The sequence below is a fragment of the Plasmodium gonderi genome (genome assembly GCF_002157705.1).
Source record: "Plasmodium gonderi DNA, contig: Chr14, whole genome shotgun sequence".
NCBI classification, from domain to species: domain Eukaryota; phylum Apicomplexa; class Aconoidasida; order Haemosporida; family Plasmodiidae; genus Plasmodium; species Plasmodium gonderi.
This window is the reverse complement of record NW_021628939.1, coordinates 1,377,311-1,393,683: the sequence shown is the minus strand read 5'-3', so window position 1 is coordinate 1,393,683 and position 16,373 is coordinate 1,377,311. Positions and strand designations below refer to the sequence as shown.

Sequence of the window (16,373 nt, the reverse complement as noted above, 5' to 3'; positions counted from 1 at the left end):
ACATTTTATGTACACAAGGTTTGAAGTTCTTAAAAATTTCTTACCTTTGTGTGCCCCTTTTTATAATTCCTTTTGTCATACATTTTTCATCAATTGCCTCATGCAAAAGATGAAAAAATATTTCTGTTATTTTCCTCTAAATGATGACATATGCATAAAATTATGCATGAAGTTAAAAATAAAATAAAGAGATAATCAACGTAGTAGCAAAAATTAACAAAAAAAAAGGAAAAAAAAAAAAAATTTAAATATAATCCGATGTGCTACACAAAATCACAGTCTCATAAATTAAAATTTTATTTTATATTAACTTATAGCACACTTAGCGAGCAATGTGACTCATTTCCTAAATTGCTATAACTGGGGCTGTATGGGTTGATTCATCTTAACACATTCCTGCTTATCCTATTAAAGCATAGGAGAACGGTTGCGTAAAGGTCTATTATTTGGGTAATTAAAATATACACAAATTAGTTCATTATTAAAGCCGTTTGAGAATAATTTACACCTTAAAAGGCGTAAACATTTTTACGAGAAAATTTTTAACTTACACACACTGTGATTTATAATTCATTTTTTTTTAAGTAATAAATAAGATATAGAAGTATATTATCTTATCACAAAAGAGGTTCATAAATGGAACAAAAGCATAAGGAAATTTAAAACATAAAATTTGTTTAAATTAGGAGCAAAAAAAAAAAAGAAGTAAAAAACACGTTAAGAGAAAATTGTTTGTCGCTTTATGAATTTACCAAAAAAAAAAAAAAAAAATGAAAAAAACTTATGTTAACCTTGGATTATTTCTTTTTTATTCTTTTTAAATTAACCATGTATGCAAAAAATGAGAGTTTATATAAAATGATCTTTTGTATTTTTGTCACATTTAAATATTGAACAAAGTGAAACAAAATAAAACATGTTAAAAGTAGCACTTAATGGCATTTTTTTTTTTTTTTTTTCTCCAAAGTAATATGGAGAAAATATAAAAACATGAGTATGTATTGTTGTATGTGATAAAATACGAAAGGAATAATACACAAAAAAAATTTCTGTTTATGATAACACTCTTTATTTGTATGCATATTCACGTCCTTCTTTCCTTACACAAGCATGCACATATATAAAGCAATGTGTATACATTGCACTTTGAATTAAGGTTCACACCACATCAGACAAATTTACTCCATGTGTTCCTTGTGTCAATTTTAACGTAAGACAACTGTCAAATGGGGGATTAATATTTATCTAGTTGCTAAATTAATACAAATATTTATTTTTATCATCCAGTAAAAGTTGGGTAGATCTTTTTGTGTCAAAAAATATGGAAGAAACAATTTCCACAATGCTTTTATTTATCTTTTTTTTTCCTTTTCTTTTGGATAATATTTTCGCAGGTGTTAAAAGTTGAATTGCGTATCTGAGGGAGCACTGAATACCTGTAATTAGGAGAAAAAAAAAAAAGACAAACAGTTGGTATTAATGCACTTTTGCTGAAAAAATAAAAAAATAAATAGAATCAAACAGAATACATTTTCCTAATTTATCTTATTACAAATTCGTTTTATTTACCTATATCGGCTAAGTAATTTAAGGCTTCACTTTCAATTTTTATTTTCTCAAATTTGCACCTCAGTTTTAGAACCTTAGGGTTCAGGTGATAAAAAAAAAAAAAAAGGTGAAAACAGTGGACGTTGTCATAAAAATGAGCAAAAGGGAGAAAGCTGTTTTGTAAAGAGGGACTTGTTTTTTAGGATGCATATTCTTCGATGGTTTAACAAACACGTGTATGTGCATATATATATTCTTGCATAGATACGTCCAAGCGCGTTTACACATGTGCATGATTATACCTGCAATATTTCTTCCTTATTGTATAACATAGTCTTAACGATTATTATTCTGTCTAGCAAGTCAACAGGGATTCCATGGGCAGATATTATGTTTGTCCCTAAGAGGAATTACCATCGATGCGTGTTTTGTGTATGTGTATATGCATATTAGTACATAAAATTGCATATATATGTAATGGATTTGGAGTTTACATACATATATACATACTAGCATATATTTCTATATATTGCCGTATGGCTATATATTCGGTAAGAAAATAAAAAGGACACCTTTTATATTGCATATTCCCCTGTTTGTTGCCAAAATAACTATCGGGGCCAGGTTAGATTCTAACGTACGATTTAAGTATGTGAAACATTCAATGTCTAGCATATGAACCTGAAAAGAAATAAAATGAAGAAATGATAATAAAATTGGTATTAACCTTCTGATGAGGAAACTTTTTTTTTTTTTTTTTTTTTTTTTTTTTTTTTATTTATTTTTTTTCTTGCTCTGTATTACACAAAAAGTAAATTATGAAGAATTGTTTCCAATAATATATATGTGTGTTCTTTCTTTAGTACGTATTAGGTTTTTATTTATTTATTTTTTATTTATTTTTTTTTCTTTTTGTGAATAATTTTAAACCTCGTCAATAAATAGGACTCCCGGAATAATTTGTGCTATCCCCTGATCGACGTATTTATAAACAATTTTGTTAATTTCATTTCTTAATTTATCTGTAATTTCTGTTTTTTTAGATTTGGAGTTTTGTAAAAAATTAAGAATATTGTCCTTTGGTTGAACATTGGATATATCTAAATCGTAAAGGGTAACATTTTGAATAATATTTTTTTTTTTATGCACATTTCCTTTTGGTAAGTCAACAAATGTGTCGGTTTCAATGTCAAACATATCTTTATATAAAGTACATTTGCCTACCCTTTTGACTAATCCACTATGTGATTCGATGTATATGATATCCTTTTCTTGAATTTTTTCTTTCAAAATATTTTCATAAATAGAAGAATGTATTTTAATTTTTTTTTGTTCTTTTAAGGTCTTCAAAGTAATATGAACATAAGAAATATGTTTTTCATCATATGTGTCATCATAAAATGGCTCTAATTTTATAACTTCACCTTCAAATACTTCCTTAACTTCTTTTATTTTTACCCCGATACTTTTTCTTATATATTGAGTTAATATTTCTGTTTTTTTCACTTCACAGGAATATACCTGCGAGGCATTAAAAATGCAAAATGGAATAGAATCTTCGCTAATTTCTTTACTTATAGCAATTGCTATAGCAGTTTTCCCGCTTCCACTGGGACCAGCCAATAGTAAACATTTGCATATGTTTTTTTCCTTAATTAAATTGATAAAAATTCCAGCAGCTTCTCTAGCTTTCTTTTGTCCAATCATTCCTTTACAGTTATAAAAATTTCGGAAGACTTCATCATCACTTTCTTCATCATGCTTAAGGCATCCATCATTTTTATCGCCATATCCATTACTTATATTTTGCTGTATCTCATGCCCTATCAATTCATCACATAAGACTTCATCATGATTTATATATCCATTCTGCTGTCCATTCATATCTATATTGTTATTTTTCTTTTTCTTCTGTTCAAAATTCAATTCATGCACAAATCCATCTGCATCTAATCCTAAGCCGCTAATATGGCTATGTAGGCTTATCCTCTCCCGTTCCTTATTCGATTCGATGATGTTCATTTTGAAAAGAAGCAAAAAACGCACATATATAGGTTGCACTTTGTGTATAATAATAGGAAATTGATGTAGAATGAAAAAACGTGATACTACGTTACCAGCGTAAAGTGGAATACACAATTTCATGTGCACACACAGAAAAATAATTTCAAATGTGGTGAAAATATCTATATATGCAAGAACTAGAAAAAAAAAAAAAAAAAAAAAATGAAAAAAAAAAATCCCTTTTAAAATTTATTCAGTATAGCATAATTTTACCTATATTATGTTTTACTTTTTCCGTGTAACATGAAATTATAAGAGTACACGTATTCTTTATTCTGATAAATTTATACTTATGACAAAATTTAATACATATATATTAAAGTCTTGTACTTTCCCCATATCCCACAAAAAAAAAAAAAAAAAAACAAACAAACAAACGAACGAACAAACAAATTGTAGAAAAAAAAATTAGGAAATTTAATTTATGAAATCAATATTTTTAGCACTTGTTTACTCACTGCTTATTGATAAGTTCATCCATGGAAGTTAATTTTACTTTAATTTTTTTCCTTTTGTAGTATTGAAAGAATACATATTGGCTATTTCTACTTTTTCAAATAACGATTTTTCATGTCTTTTCATTGTTGATATATCCACAAAAACAGTGAAACGTACATGTGAATATACAAACGTAATAGTTTAAATGCATTAACTTCAGCTTGAAGAGAATAAGTTAATATGATTACATGTGTATACATAAGTGTGTATATCAATAGGCACAAAAATAGCTACTTAATTATAAATGTGTGACAAGGAGAATACAACAAAAATGAGAACGTAAAATGTTATAAAAAAACTGCAAATAAAAATAAATTTTTGGATGCTTCTACGTATACTAATGTATATATATGTATATTTATTTATTCATTTTAGATGTCGAGGAAAAATGACATCCTAGGTAGGGATGGTGAAAATAGCTATAATTATCTTGGAAAGACGTTTGGCTTGGTGAATAGGATTCTCCAAAAGTATATCATATGATGTTGAACAATTGGCTAGAGCACACACATACAGCTACGGCTGAATGTATGCATGCATAAGAATTAATTCCGTTTTAATATTATATAGTATTAAAATATCTTCTTTGCATTCCTCCTACAAAATGTCCCTAATACAAAGTTTTTTCTTATCCCTTCTTCTAGCGTTATCAATATATTTCAAAACTGAACATAAGAAATTAAAAGTAAATTACATATATATGAAAGGTAGATATTACGATAAGATTCATTTTTATTTTTTGCGTTTTTTTTTTATTTACTCCTTACTATGTAATAGTCTTATATCCTTTGAAAAAAAATTTAGAGCAACGATGCTCAAATTTTTGCTTAAAATAAGATAATTTAAATTTCTCCTAAAAAAATTTTTTTTTCAAGTTTTTAAATGAAGCATTGATGCAATTTCTTTGTAATAATATGAGGATTATTACATTAATGTTTTCATATATTAATACATACGAATACTCTTAAGTACTCACATTCACGTACACACGGTGTGCGTATGAATATAAGTAGATAGGCATAAATGTGCATATATAATTCCCTTCCCATCACTCACACAGGTGTAACATAATTTCGTTTAATGTGAGATTGAGTAGGATTATGTGAACCTATTTACTCATATGCTTTTGCCACATACCTTTTAGGAGAACAGAAGTGAAGTATAATATATGATTTTATTAAATTCTCAAAGTACACGTAATTCAAAAGAGAGCTTAAATTTGTTATCACATTTTTTGTTATTCCACCAGAATCCATTTTCTCAAAATTGTAATTTAACAAATAAAAAGGTACGTATTTGTGTTGTTCTTCATAAATTTTAGAAAAAATATAATTTCTCAATTTTTGTTTTTTTAAGCTAAAAAAAAGAGCCAATTCACTGAAAGTTATATATTCTTCGTACCTAAAAAAATTTTCATGTGCCATATCAAGGAACATGGAAAATGGGAAATATAGGGGAATTGAAATTTCTTGTATAAATACACTTGTGCTCATTTTTTTTTTCTATATTTCTGTTTTATTTCCATATTTTAAGAATGGAATAAATGTTACACAATCTGCATTTTCGATTTGTACTCTCCTCCATAAACACAATCATATTATCATTACAAACACATAATTTTATATTATTGTTATGCCAGAGGCACAATATTTATGCTGCTTGTTATCCTCTTGTTAATTGTAATGATAATAGTGTGTAAATAACGGGCATACCCATTTCGAACTCAATATACTTATGCATACATATTTCATGGGTACGAATTCTATAAGATAATATGAATGCAATGAGTGTATATAATTTGGGTTCAATGGGTGAACATAATTTTAGTTCAATGGTTGTGTATAATTCGAGCAGAACGAGTATATGTAATTACATATTTTCTTACTTCTTAACCGTTAGAGCGAGTAATGAAAGAATGTAATATACGTCAGGGTGATAATGATATAAGTTATATGCCTTTATGAGAGAGGTGTAACACTTGATGGGAAGATCATTTACTAAGTAATAATATGATAATAATATATATGAATATATATTATTGAAAAATAACTTATTAAAATTTTTACAAAGGGAAATAATTTGATGCGCTTTTTGTGTTAATTGTAATTCATATATTAAATTAAACAAGGAATAAAAATACAAGTCAGAAAAAATGTTCTCGTATGAATCCACAATGTATTTATATATTTGAATAGATCGTTCAATCTGCTTAAAATGTAGCAATAATGCTGCGTTACAGAATAAAAAATAAATAGTTTGGTTATTTTTTTTTAATTCTTGCGCTAATTTTTTTATGCAGCTAATTTTATTTAATAAATATGCAGAATTTACAAAGAAAGTTATTACAGATGAATCATACATATGGTATGTCAATAATAGCTTGCTTAAACTATAAGACATTGTGAAATTTTTTTCATAAAAACTTCTTTTAATATTGATTAATATATATAATTTGGAATATAAGAAGAATTTTGGAAAATAGCTTGAAAATTTATTATGTGCAATATATACATAAGCGTCATATAATGTGACTTTGTTATGTGAAGAATTGTATAGTGTAATTTTTTTATAAATGTTCACATTTGTGTTGTCTCTATCGTTGTATAAGTTATTCCCACATGAATAATTTAAATCTGATGGATGATCAAAATATTTCCCTTTTTTCCACTCCTCTTTGTGTTCTCTCTCCTCGCCCCATTCGCGCCTATCACCCCATTGACGTTCATTGGTGTTTTTGCTAATATGATTAACATGGCAAATTTGGTTAATTCGATTAATGTGGAGTTCTTCATTTTGATACTCTTTCTTCTTCTTAAAATTTATTTCCATATTTTTGTTGTCACTTTTTGTGTTATGCACTTCTTCAATGTTTTCATCCATCATATTGCAGCACAAGCAGCTTGAACCATTGAGACCACATTTATTATGGATAATTTTCCTTATAATTGTTTTCCCTCCTTTTGTTACACTTTTTCTGACATTCTTTTTTTTGCACCTTGTGACCTTTTCAATAAGAAAAAGAAAATTGTCGAGAGTTTTTTTACATTGAAATTGGTAATTCACTGAATATAGAATAAATATAAAAAAATATTTTATCCATGAAATATTTTTATGATATTTAGCTAGTAAAATTAAATGAATTTCATCTTTTAAACATAATATGGAAAAGCTGAAAAGTTTCCTGATTATTTGGGGATATAAGGGGCATTTCAAAAATAACAGCATAGAATATTTCAAGGCACAATTATATAACCCCTTTAATTCGTATACTTGAATAACTGTTTGTGTTAAATAATGACCATTTTTATTTAACAAGCATTTTTTATTTATTTTTTTTATAAAATTTATGCACTTGTTTAAGCAAACCTGATTATTCATTTTAATTAATGATAAAATTTTTATAAATGCTATATAACATATGCAATACATTTTTTTACTAATTTTCCCTTTACACATTTTTTTCCTTGCTCTGATGCTATTAATAGAACCAGTGATATCATATATATGTTTACTTTTATATTTATAATGTAATTTTGTTTTACACATACTATTTATATTTTTGCTTACTTTATTTTTTAATTTGTGCACTACGCTAAGTTCAGTGCAGTAAAAATCATTGAATGTTTCATTGTTTTTTACCCTGTTAAACAATGATGGACTATATTGGTCGTTTTCATTAAATCCCATACACTTGTTATTAATACCAGGATAGAATTTAGTGTAATTTTTATCACAAAAAGAATTCATTCTTATCATTTCCTTTTTTCCCTTTTTGCCAATGTTTCTCGCATTGTCCCCTTTTTCTCCAATTATCCCTTTTTTTGCACTTTTGCAACAAAAAACCCATAAACTTTTGTATTTCCTTAACAAACACAACAAATCAATGTATTTTTTTTGCAAAAATAAGGCTTCAATTAAGAAAATAAAATTTTTTATGTTTTTTTGTCGGTAAAATAAACACTTACTAAAGAATTCCATTTTAGAGTATAGGAAATATTTCTTACAATACAGATAAGCATTGTGTAAATAATCATTATACTTATGATCATATTTTATATTATTTTGTAAATATTCAAATTTCAATTTTCCTTCTTTTGATAAGTTTTCCTCACATTTTTCACACTTATTCATTTTTCCATTACCACCATCCCATTCTGAAAGTATTTTCTTATTGTTATAAAGAAATTCACTATATCTATCAGAACATTTCTCACTATAACAAGGAGAACGACAGACACTATAAATATCTCCTCTTAACATTTTATCGATAACTGTAATTTGCTTATTTTTTTCAACAGCAAATTGGATAGTAAGACTATTTTCCCTTTTCTTACTTGTATTAACATTTTTAAAGTAGCTTAAAATACTCGTTGAACTATCGGAAAAAATACATTTTTTGGAAACTTTACATTTTTTTAAGCCTTTTTTTTTTTCTTTTATTTTATTAGTTGTTTTATAATTTGCAGATGTATCTCCTATCCTATTTGCACTTTCTATATCAACATTTTTAACGAAGATATTTTTGGTATTGTTATATCCCTTGATATAGTTTAAAATAGAGCTTTCCTTTTTATTTTTAAATAATAGAATATTTTTCTTATTCACAGCTGGAACAGAACAATTCAAATGAGGTTTTTGTATATTTAAATGATGATCTGTAACATTTGTATTAACATATTTGTGCAAATTGTTAAATGCTGAGCCTCTGTTCAAGCTTTCATGAGATAAATTCGATTTTGGTGTATAAAATTCTATTTCTGAACATTTTTTCTTTAAATGTGCATTAATGTGTTCCTTTTTTTCTTGCTCCATTTTATTTTATTCATATTTTCCCCCAATTTTTTTCTATCTATTTTCGTTATTTCATAATGACATATATTCTTATAAAGTCAGCAAGTGACATATGAATTTGTAATTAAAAATCATTCAGAACAAATAGCAAATTGAGAATATAATTGATGTAAATAAATGATTAATTATCAGAAATGTTGTAAAATCAATGATATTCAAATATATCCTGCATATATTAGCACAATTCTTGTAGAGTATATAAAACACTCTGAAATAAATAGTAATCATCTATACTGTAAATTACAAATAAACCTTCAGGGTACTAATTTCATTGCTTTAGATAAACAACATTACACACATATATAATTATTTTCTTTTTTTTTTGTCTATTTTTTTTTTTTTACTCATTTCATTGTGGATAAAAAGTTCAATGAACTATAAATTACGCAATGTACATGAATAGAATTATTTACATTTTTTTTTCTAATGATATAAACATTTTTAATGCTTAACTAAACATCTTGATGTGCTCATTCATATTATATTTTCGATATTTATTAAAAAAAACATTGAAATGTTATTAAATTTGAAATCGACCTTTACGTTCCCTTCATTTAATTTTTTTATCTATATTTTTTAAAAATACAAAATACTTAATGCACCTAGTTTATTTTTATAAAATAATACTCACACAAAAAAAAAAAAAATTATAAAATTAAAACTAATCATTCATTCTTAGTGAAATTACATTTTATTAATGCTTCTTTAAAAAAAAAATGCTAAAAGTTCGTGTATAAAGGAAAACATATATACCAATTTTTAGATTTTTTTCTTGTAGCTTATGGATTATAATATCCATGAATGTAAAAGTACATTGGATAAAATTATTTAACCCATATAAATAAAAAGCTACAAAATTTATTACATGTATGCATTAATATGATAATTGAAAAAAAAAATAAATAAATAAAAATCCAGATTGCACATAAGTGTGTAAATATATAGGTGATACACACAAATTTGTTTTTATATATTTTAATGTAACAAAAAATATAATAATTAAAAACGTTAATATATAAAATAACGTAAAAAACAAATAAAAAGGAACCACAATTAAAATGTGTTAAACTAGTATGGTATTATATATTGAAATAAAATAATGCATATTGTTATAAAAAACTATTTTAGCTAGCTGTATGCAAAAAAAAAAAAAAAAAAAAAATGTTAGCTAGCTAGCTAGCTATAACTAGCTAACTATTTTGTAATATAATGTTCGAATAATTATTTATTATACAAAAAAATGTGTTAATATATCAAGGAGACATACTTTTATACAAAAACAAAAAAAAAAAAAAAAAAAAAAAATTAAATATAAATATTTGTGATTCATTATTCTAAAACAAATTAATTACTTGAAAAAATTATAGATTACGTAACATATATATATATTGTCTTATATTTCCAAAATAAATATATTTTGTCGCAAAAAAAAAAAAAAAATTATACATATATATATGTCCAAAAATAAAACATATCTTTTTAATCGTGAATTTTACTTTTATTGTATCATATGATACTAAAATTAAAAACAAAAAATTTAAAATAATTAAAACAAAATTATTAAAACAATTAAAATTAAGTTATCAGTTTTGGCAATATTTTCAAAGGATTATCTTCCATTTCCTCTTCATACGTTAGAAGAAAGTACTTGAGGGTTAATTTTGTCTTAAAATTATTTGAACTTATATAATAATCTTCTAAAACAATGCCTTTTTCATTCTTTAATTTTTCCTTCTTGTTCTTTTCCTTAACGATGTTGTTTACTTTTTCGAAGCAGTAATTTTCCAGGTCCATGTAATTTGTTGACTTGGATCTTTTTTCATTTTCTGATTTTTTGGTTTCTCGAATTAAATTATATAATTTAACTGAATTTTTGTCTTCAAAAATTTTCAAAGAGTTGTAATCAGGTATGTCATCAAATCGTACTTCTTTCTCATCACTAGATTTCTACAATAATTGTAGGAAATAAAAAAAAACGGGGGAGATAAAATCAAGAAATAGTTAAAGCATAAATGGGATTAATATGTGTATATGTGTGTATGTTTGTAAATGTGTGTGTAAATGTCTAAGTGTGTAAGTGTGTAAATGTGTAAATGTCTAAGTGTGTAAATGTGTAAATGTCTAAGTGTGTAAGTGCGTAAGTGTGTAAATGTGTAAATGTATACGTGTGTAATTGTGTAAGTGTGTAAGTGCTTAAGTGTGTAAGTGCTTAAGTGTGTAAGTGTGTAAATGTCTAAGTGTGTACGTGTGTATGTATGTGAGTGTGTCAGTGTGTATGTATAAAAAGCAATGTTAAAAAATATATATTCATGAGCACACAGGATGTACATGAGTTATACAACATCAATTGTATACTACAATGTGTCAGTATAATATAAATCATGAATATATGTAGAAAAAAAAATGAACTTTTTTAACAGAAAATTAAAAAGAAAACGAAAAATAATAATATATATACGTACATAATACTACGTTACAAAATAAACAATAATAAATACGAGGATGTGTGTCATGAAAAAATATAATAATTCACTAAAACAGTTATATATAATGGTGCTTCAAAGAAAAGAATATTTAAACATATATGACAAAAAAGCACAACAATTTTAATAAACGTGAGGTATAAAATGTAAAGGACAATAATATAAAAACTTAAAAGGGTATGTAAATACAATCTACAATTATAATATAAGTAAATCATCAACGTATTGTCCTATCATATAATGATCAATGTATCATCTAAAATACATAAAACTAGAAAACAAGAAGAGAAACAAGATTTATGTAATATTAATGTCAAATTAAATCAATACATATACTGTAAAGAACTTGTAATAAATATATAAAAATAATGTAACACGAACAAACAACACACTAAAAACTGACGTAATAGAATTAATCATGGTACCTGCAACGACGAGCAAACAATATGCAAACAATGAAGATGGCACAAAGTACAAAAACTCAGAAAGTTTGAACAAGCAGATTCATAAAATAAAAAATATTGTTTAAAATATGAGGCATCTCACACTAAAAATTTATGATAAATAAGGCAAACTATGCTAAACCATCGTTATATAGAACATATATTTTGAAAAAAAAGATATTCACAATTCTAAAAACATTTATTTATGTTCTTACAATTTTATTGGCATATTGAGTTAGTAGGGTCAAAATCTTCATCATTTCTAAGAGAGTATATCTCTTTAATGTAACTCTGAAAAAATTAAAAATGTAGAATAATATTTATTTTTTGTTTCCATAATTAAATACATAAAATAAATTATATAAAGGGGTTATATAAGATATATAAAATTTTCAACGCTTTCCTCTATATAAATAATTTCAGCATGCTACATGCAATTATATATAATACATATATGCGTAAATTATAACTAACTTGAATTTGCAGTTGCAACTATGTTCTTCCGAGCAGTGAATGCATAAAATATCATTTGAGTGGGGGCATATAATTGAACCTGAAAATAATAGGTTAAATTAGCAACACAACGGGGTATTATATTTTACCATATAAATATATTATAATTTTATACATAGCATCTGGGTGCTATATATAATATTAATAAATGTAATTTGCGCTTTCTACAGAATCATTTTTATGCAATTTTTTTTATTCTCTATATATTATCTGTAATTTTATTAATATAAATTAATTTTTAATTTTTTTTCTATATGCATGTTATTTTTTTAATTTTTCTATTTTTTCTTCTTATTTAAATATTTATTTTAATTTTTTTTCTTATTTGCATTTATTATGTACCAAAATTTTGCGAATTTAATTTAAAATGCATGTATGGCGCATTTTTTTTATCCATTCTGCAGAGTATATAATTAACGTTCTTTAAATGCGCTTTATAATAGTATATTACATGCATATTTTACATGTAAAATTTACATGCAAATTATATATGAATATTTGGCATGCATTTACTACATGCGTTTAATATATGCATTTATTACATGCATTCACTACGTGCATTCAATGAATGGATTCAATGAATTGATTCAATGAATGCAAATGTTATATGGGATATATTTTATTTGAGGATGTATTATGAGCGCAAATGCATGTAAATTTCTATGCTAATATATAAAAATAATTGCGAGTAATCTTACTGTTGAAAGTAGGGGAATTGCAGGCATCGCAATCCTTATAAAAAAATTCCAATTTACTTTTAATATTTTGAAAAAGTAAGTGTTTATTTTTCTGGCATTCAAAATTCGAATACATCTTGTTCAAATCCAGTGATAAATGGTTGGAATAATTCATGAGATTATTGTTTAAAAGGGCATCACGATTTAGCGTAAAATCTATGAATAGGGTTTTACTTTCTTTAAAAAATTTATATTCATCAGCTAGTACATAACGAAGGGAATATATTATGTGCTTTAATTGGCTAAAGGTATATTCTTGATAATGCAATAAATTTGAAAATAAAATAAAATGAATCGATATACAGGTATTTCTAAAATATTTGTAATTATAATATGATTGTAAGCCATAAAAAAGCCAAAATGTAGGGGCAATATTACAAGCTTCATTGCAGTTATAGCCTGAATTAAAACCTCCATGAAAAGTTTTTGGCCATAGAAAAATAAATTCATTTTTTCTTTGAATATTTTTGTACACCGGAATATTGTTTTTTAGGAATACTTCAATTGGTACTTGTATAGTTAATTTATATATTTTATTTTTATTATTTTCTTTCTTAAAATTAATTTGTTTTTTATCCACAATTTTGTAGTTTAAGTGGGATTTTCTATATAACAAATCTACATTGTTTATATCCACATCTAAAACGCTTAAGGTATCTACTACTCTGTTAGCACTGCTAGTGTTAATACCAATATAACTGCTGCTATTACTACGGCTATAATTAGCCACAGTAGTAGTAGTAGTGCTAGTACTAGGCACTACATTATTGATAAAGCTTGTAATATTAGTAGTACCATTCATCGGTGTCATCTGGGGGTTATTTTTTGGAATGCGCATATTTTTTAGCCTTTTGGCATTTTCGATGCATGGTGTGAAGCACTCTTTGAGTTTTTTTTTTGGATCCGCATTATTTATTAAACTTTTCTGCTCATTTTTTTTCAGCTTACCATTTGTTTTCTCCACCATATCATCTTGATTATTATTTTCTTTTATATATTCATAAATGACATCTTCCACCTTGTCACTATATAGAGGTGGTATAACATACCATATTTTCGGTTTCCCCCAATGTTGATAATTTATAGAAGCAAAATAATTATCTTCTGTGTGCCAACAAAATGAGGAAAAGAGGGTTCCGACATATAACCATGGAATATTAACCCCCTCGATAGGTATATCGACATTTCGTAGCATAGATCCCTTAATAAATGGAAGATATTTTATATTCAAATTTTCATTTATGTTCTTAATTACATTATTTATTTCTGAGTAATATTTTTCTCTTTGTTTTAAAAATACCTCACATTTTTTTAAGTCTCCCACATGATTTTCATGGTTGTTATTGCAATTTTTCATCTCTTCTATTAAGGTGCTTTTGCTTCTATCATTTCTATTATTAGCCATTTCGCAAACACCTCCTGCACTCCTAGAGATGATTACTCCATTACATTCTATTTCATTGATGATATTCCTTGGATGATCAATGTGATCCTTTTTCCTATCACACTCGTAACAAATATCCTTGGCGCTCCTATTTACGGCATGACCCCTGTTATCGACACCATTTTCTCCTCTAGTGACATTTTCAGGATCAGAAATGTTAATAATATCTATAATGCAGTGCTCTTCTTCAATCAATGATTTCTCATTATTATTGCGTTCCTTGTTATTGCGTTCCTTGCTATTGTGTTCCTTGTTATTGCGTTCCTTGTTATTGCGTTCCTTGTTATTGCGTTCCTTGTTATTGCGTTCTTTGTTATTGCGTTCCTTGTTATTGCATTCCTTGTTATTGCATTCCTTGTTATTGCATTCCTTGTTATTGCATTCCTTGTTATTGCATTCATTGTAATTGCATTCATTGTAATTGACACTATTAATATCACCATTGCGATTCTCTGACGGAAGCGCAACACTTTTATCATAATTCAACTTATCTTCAGATGACGATGTGTTTATGCTTTCAGGATCTTCACATATTTCCTGCTTAGATAATAATACATTAATCCTTTCTCTATTTTTTGGATGGCAATTCTTTGATTCACACGATGATTCATTAGTTTCACATTTGCTACACTTCGTAGTACTAATGTCAGTGCTACAGTCATCACTTCCGGAATCTCTTAACCGTTTTAAGCTGTCATGAAATAGGCATGTTGGATGATTTTTGGGTACAGGTAAATCAGCGCCATATATGGAGATGACTTGTTCCTTATCGTTACTAATTAATTCCCAGTATTTCTTTTCAATATTTTCTAGGCTCATTTTTTCTTTTGGTAGATATGTATTTTCTAGCATTTTGTTATATTTGTACATTTCATATAAGGACCAATATTCCTCTGGATGATCAAATTCTTTTCCATGCTTAAGCTCGTTAATTTTTTGTTTCCTTATATTAAATTTCATATTTATGTAATGTGAATTAAATTGCGGTTCGAAAAAATTGGGTGGTTTTACTTTCATTGCTCCATATTTTAGTCCAATAGAATTATATTTTTCAAAAAATAAAATTGGGTTTGATAATTCTTCCATTGTTGTGTGGATTACAGGTATTTCTTCAATGTTTTCATAGATACTACTATTTGAATTATGATCTGAAAAAAAAATATTTTTCTTTTTTCTTTCATTTATCATGTTGTTGTCCTTATTTTCCGATTTCATTAATTCTCCATTTTGTAATTTTTCAATTTTATTTTTTCTGAGTAAAATATTGTTATTACACATGTCATTAATTTTGATTAATTCTTTTTGACCTGCTAATTTTGTTTCCACATTTTGTAAAAATGATTTTCCTACTTGTTCTTTATCTTCTTCTTGTAATTTATTGTTATATTCATTGAAATCAGGCTTAATCATTTTTTTTAATTTATCTTTTCCTCTATATAAAGTCTTTGTTTTTAGAGCACATCTATTTCTCGTATCATATTCTTTTTTTAAAAAGGTTTCATTTTTTTCATCTGCTAAATTATTATTATCAACATCATTGATAATTAATTTCTTTTTTTTATTTTTTTCTGTAAAGTTTACACTGTCTTCATTTCCTGACGATATAACAATCATGGGGTTTCTTTTCCTTTTTCTGATGTTTTTGTCATGTAAATCCATTGCAAATTTTATAAGATCATCTGAATTTTAGGATTCGTGTTCAATGGTAACCTTTTTTTTTTTTTTTTTTTTTTTGCAGATTTATCTATAAGCATGAACGTGTAAGTGTAAACTCGTGAATTGAAAAATGGTG

The 16,373-nt window shown here is 26.0% G+C and overlaps 3 protein-coding genes across 3 annotated transcripts; all 3 read right to left on the bottom strand.

The window, feature by feature from the left end:
* Window positions 1-1,257: 1,257 nt before the first annotated feature.
* On the bottom strand, window positions 1,258-3,570 carry PGO_142980 (RuvB-like helicase 1; the record flags this gene model as incomplete). The annotated part of the gene is made up of 5 exons (XM_028690289.1): window positions 1,258-1,436; window positions 1,570-1,642; window positions 1,851-1,948; window positions 2,121-2,229; window positions 2,479-3,570. 5 exons carry the CDS (start codon window positions 3,568-3,570, stop codon window positions 1,258-1,260), a joined length of 1,551 nt encoding a protein of 516 aa, XP_028546090.1.
* Window positions 3,571-4,866: 1,296 nt separating this feature from the next.
* PGO_142970 (hypothetical protein, conserved) lies at window positions 4,867-8,922 on the bottom strand (the record flags this gene model as incomplete). The annotated part of the gene is made up of 3 exons (XM_028690288.1): window positions 4,867-4,963; window positions 5,248-5,511; window positions 5,996-8,922. 3 exons carry the CDS (start codon window positions 8,920-8,922, stop codon window positions 4,867-4,869), a joined length of 3,288 nt encoding a protein of 1,095 aa, XP_028546089.1.
* A 1,614-nt stretch (window positions 8,923-10,536) lies between these two features.
* Window positions 10,537-16,240, bottom strand: PGO_142960 (JmjC domain containing protein; the record flags this gene model as incomplete). The annotated part of the gene is made up of 4 exons (XM_028690287.1): window positions 10,537-10,908; window positions 12,103-12,178; window positions 12,362-12,440; window positions 13,099-16,240. 4 exons carry the CDS (start codon window positions 16,238-16,240, stop codon window positions 10,537-10,539), a joined length of 3,669 nt encoding a protein of 1,222 aa, XP_028546088.1.
* Window positions 16,241-16,373: the final 133 nt, after the last annotated feature.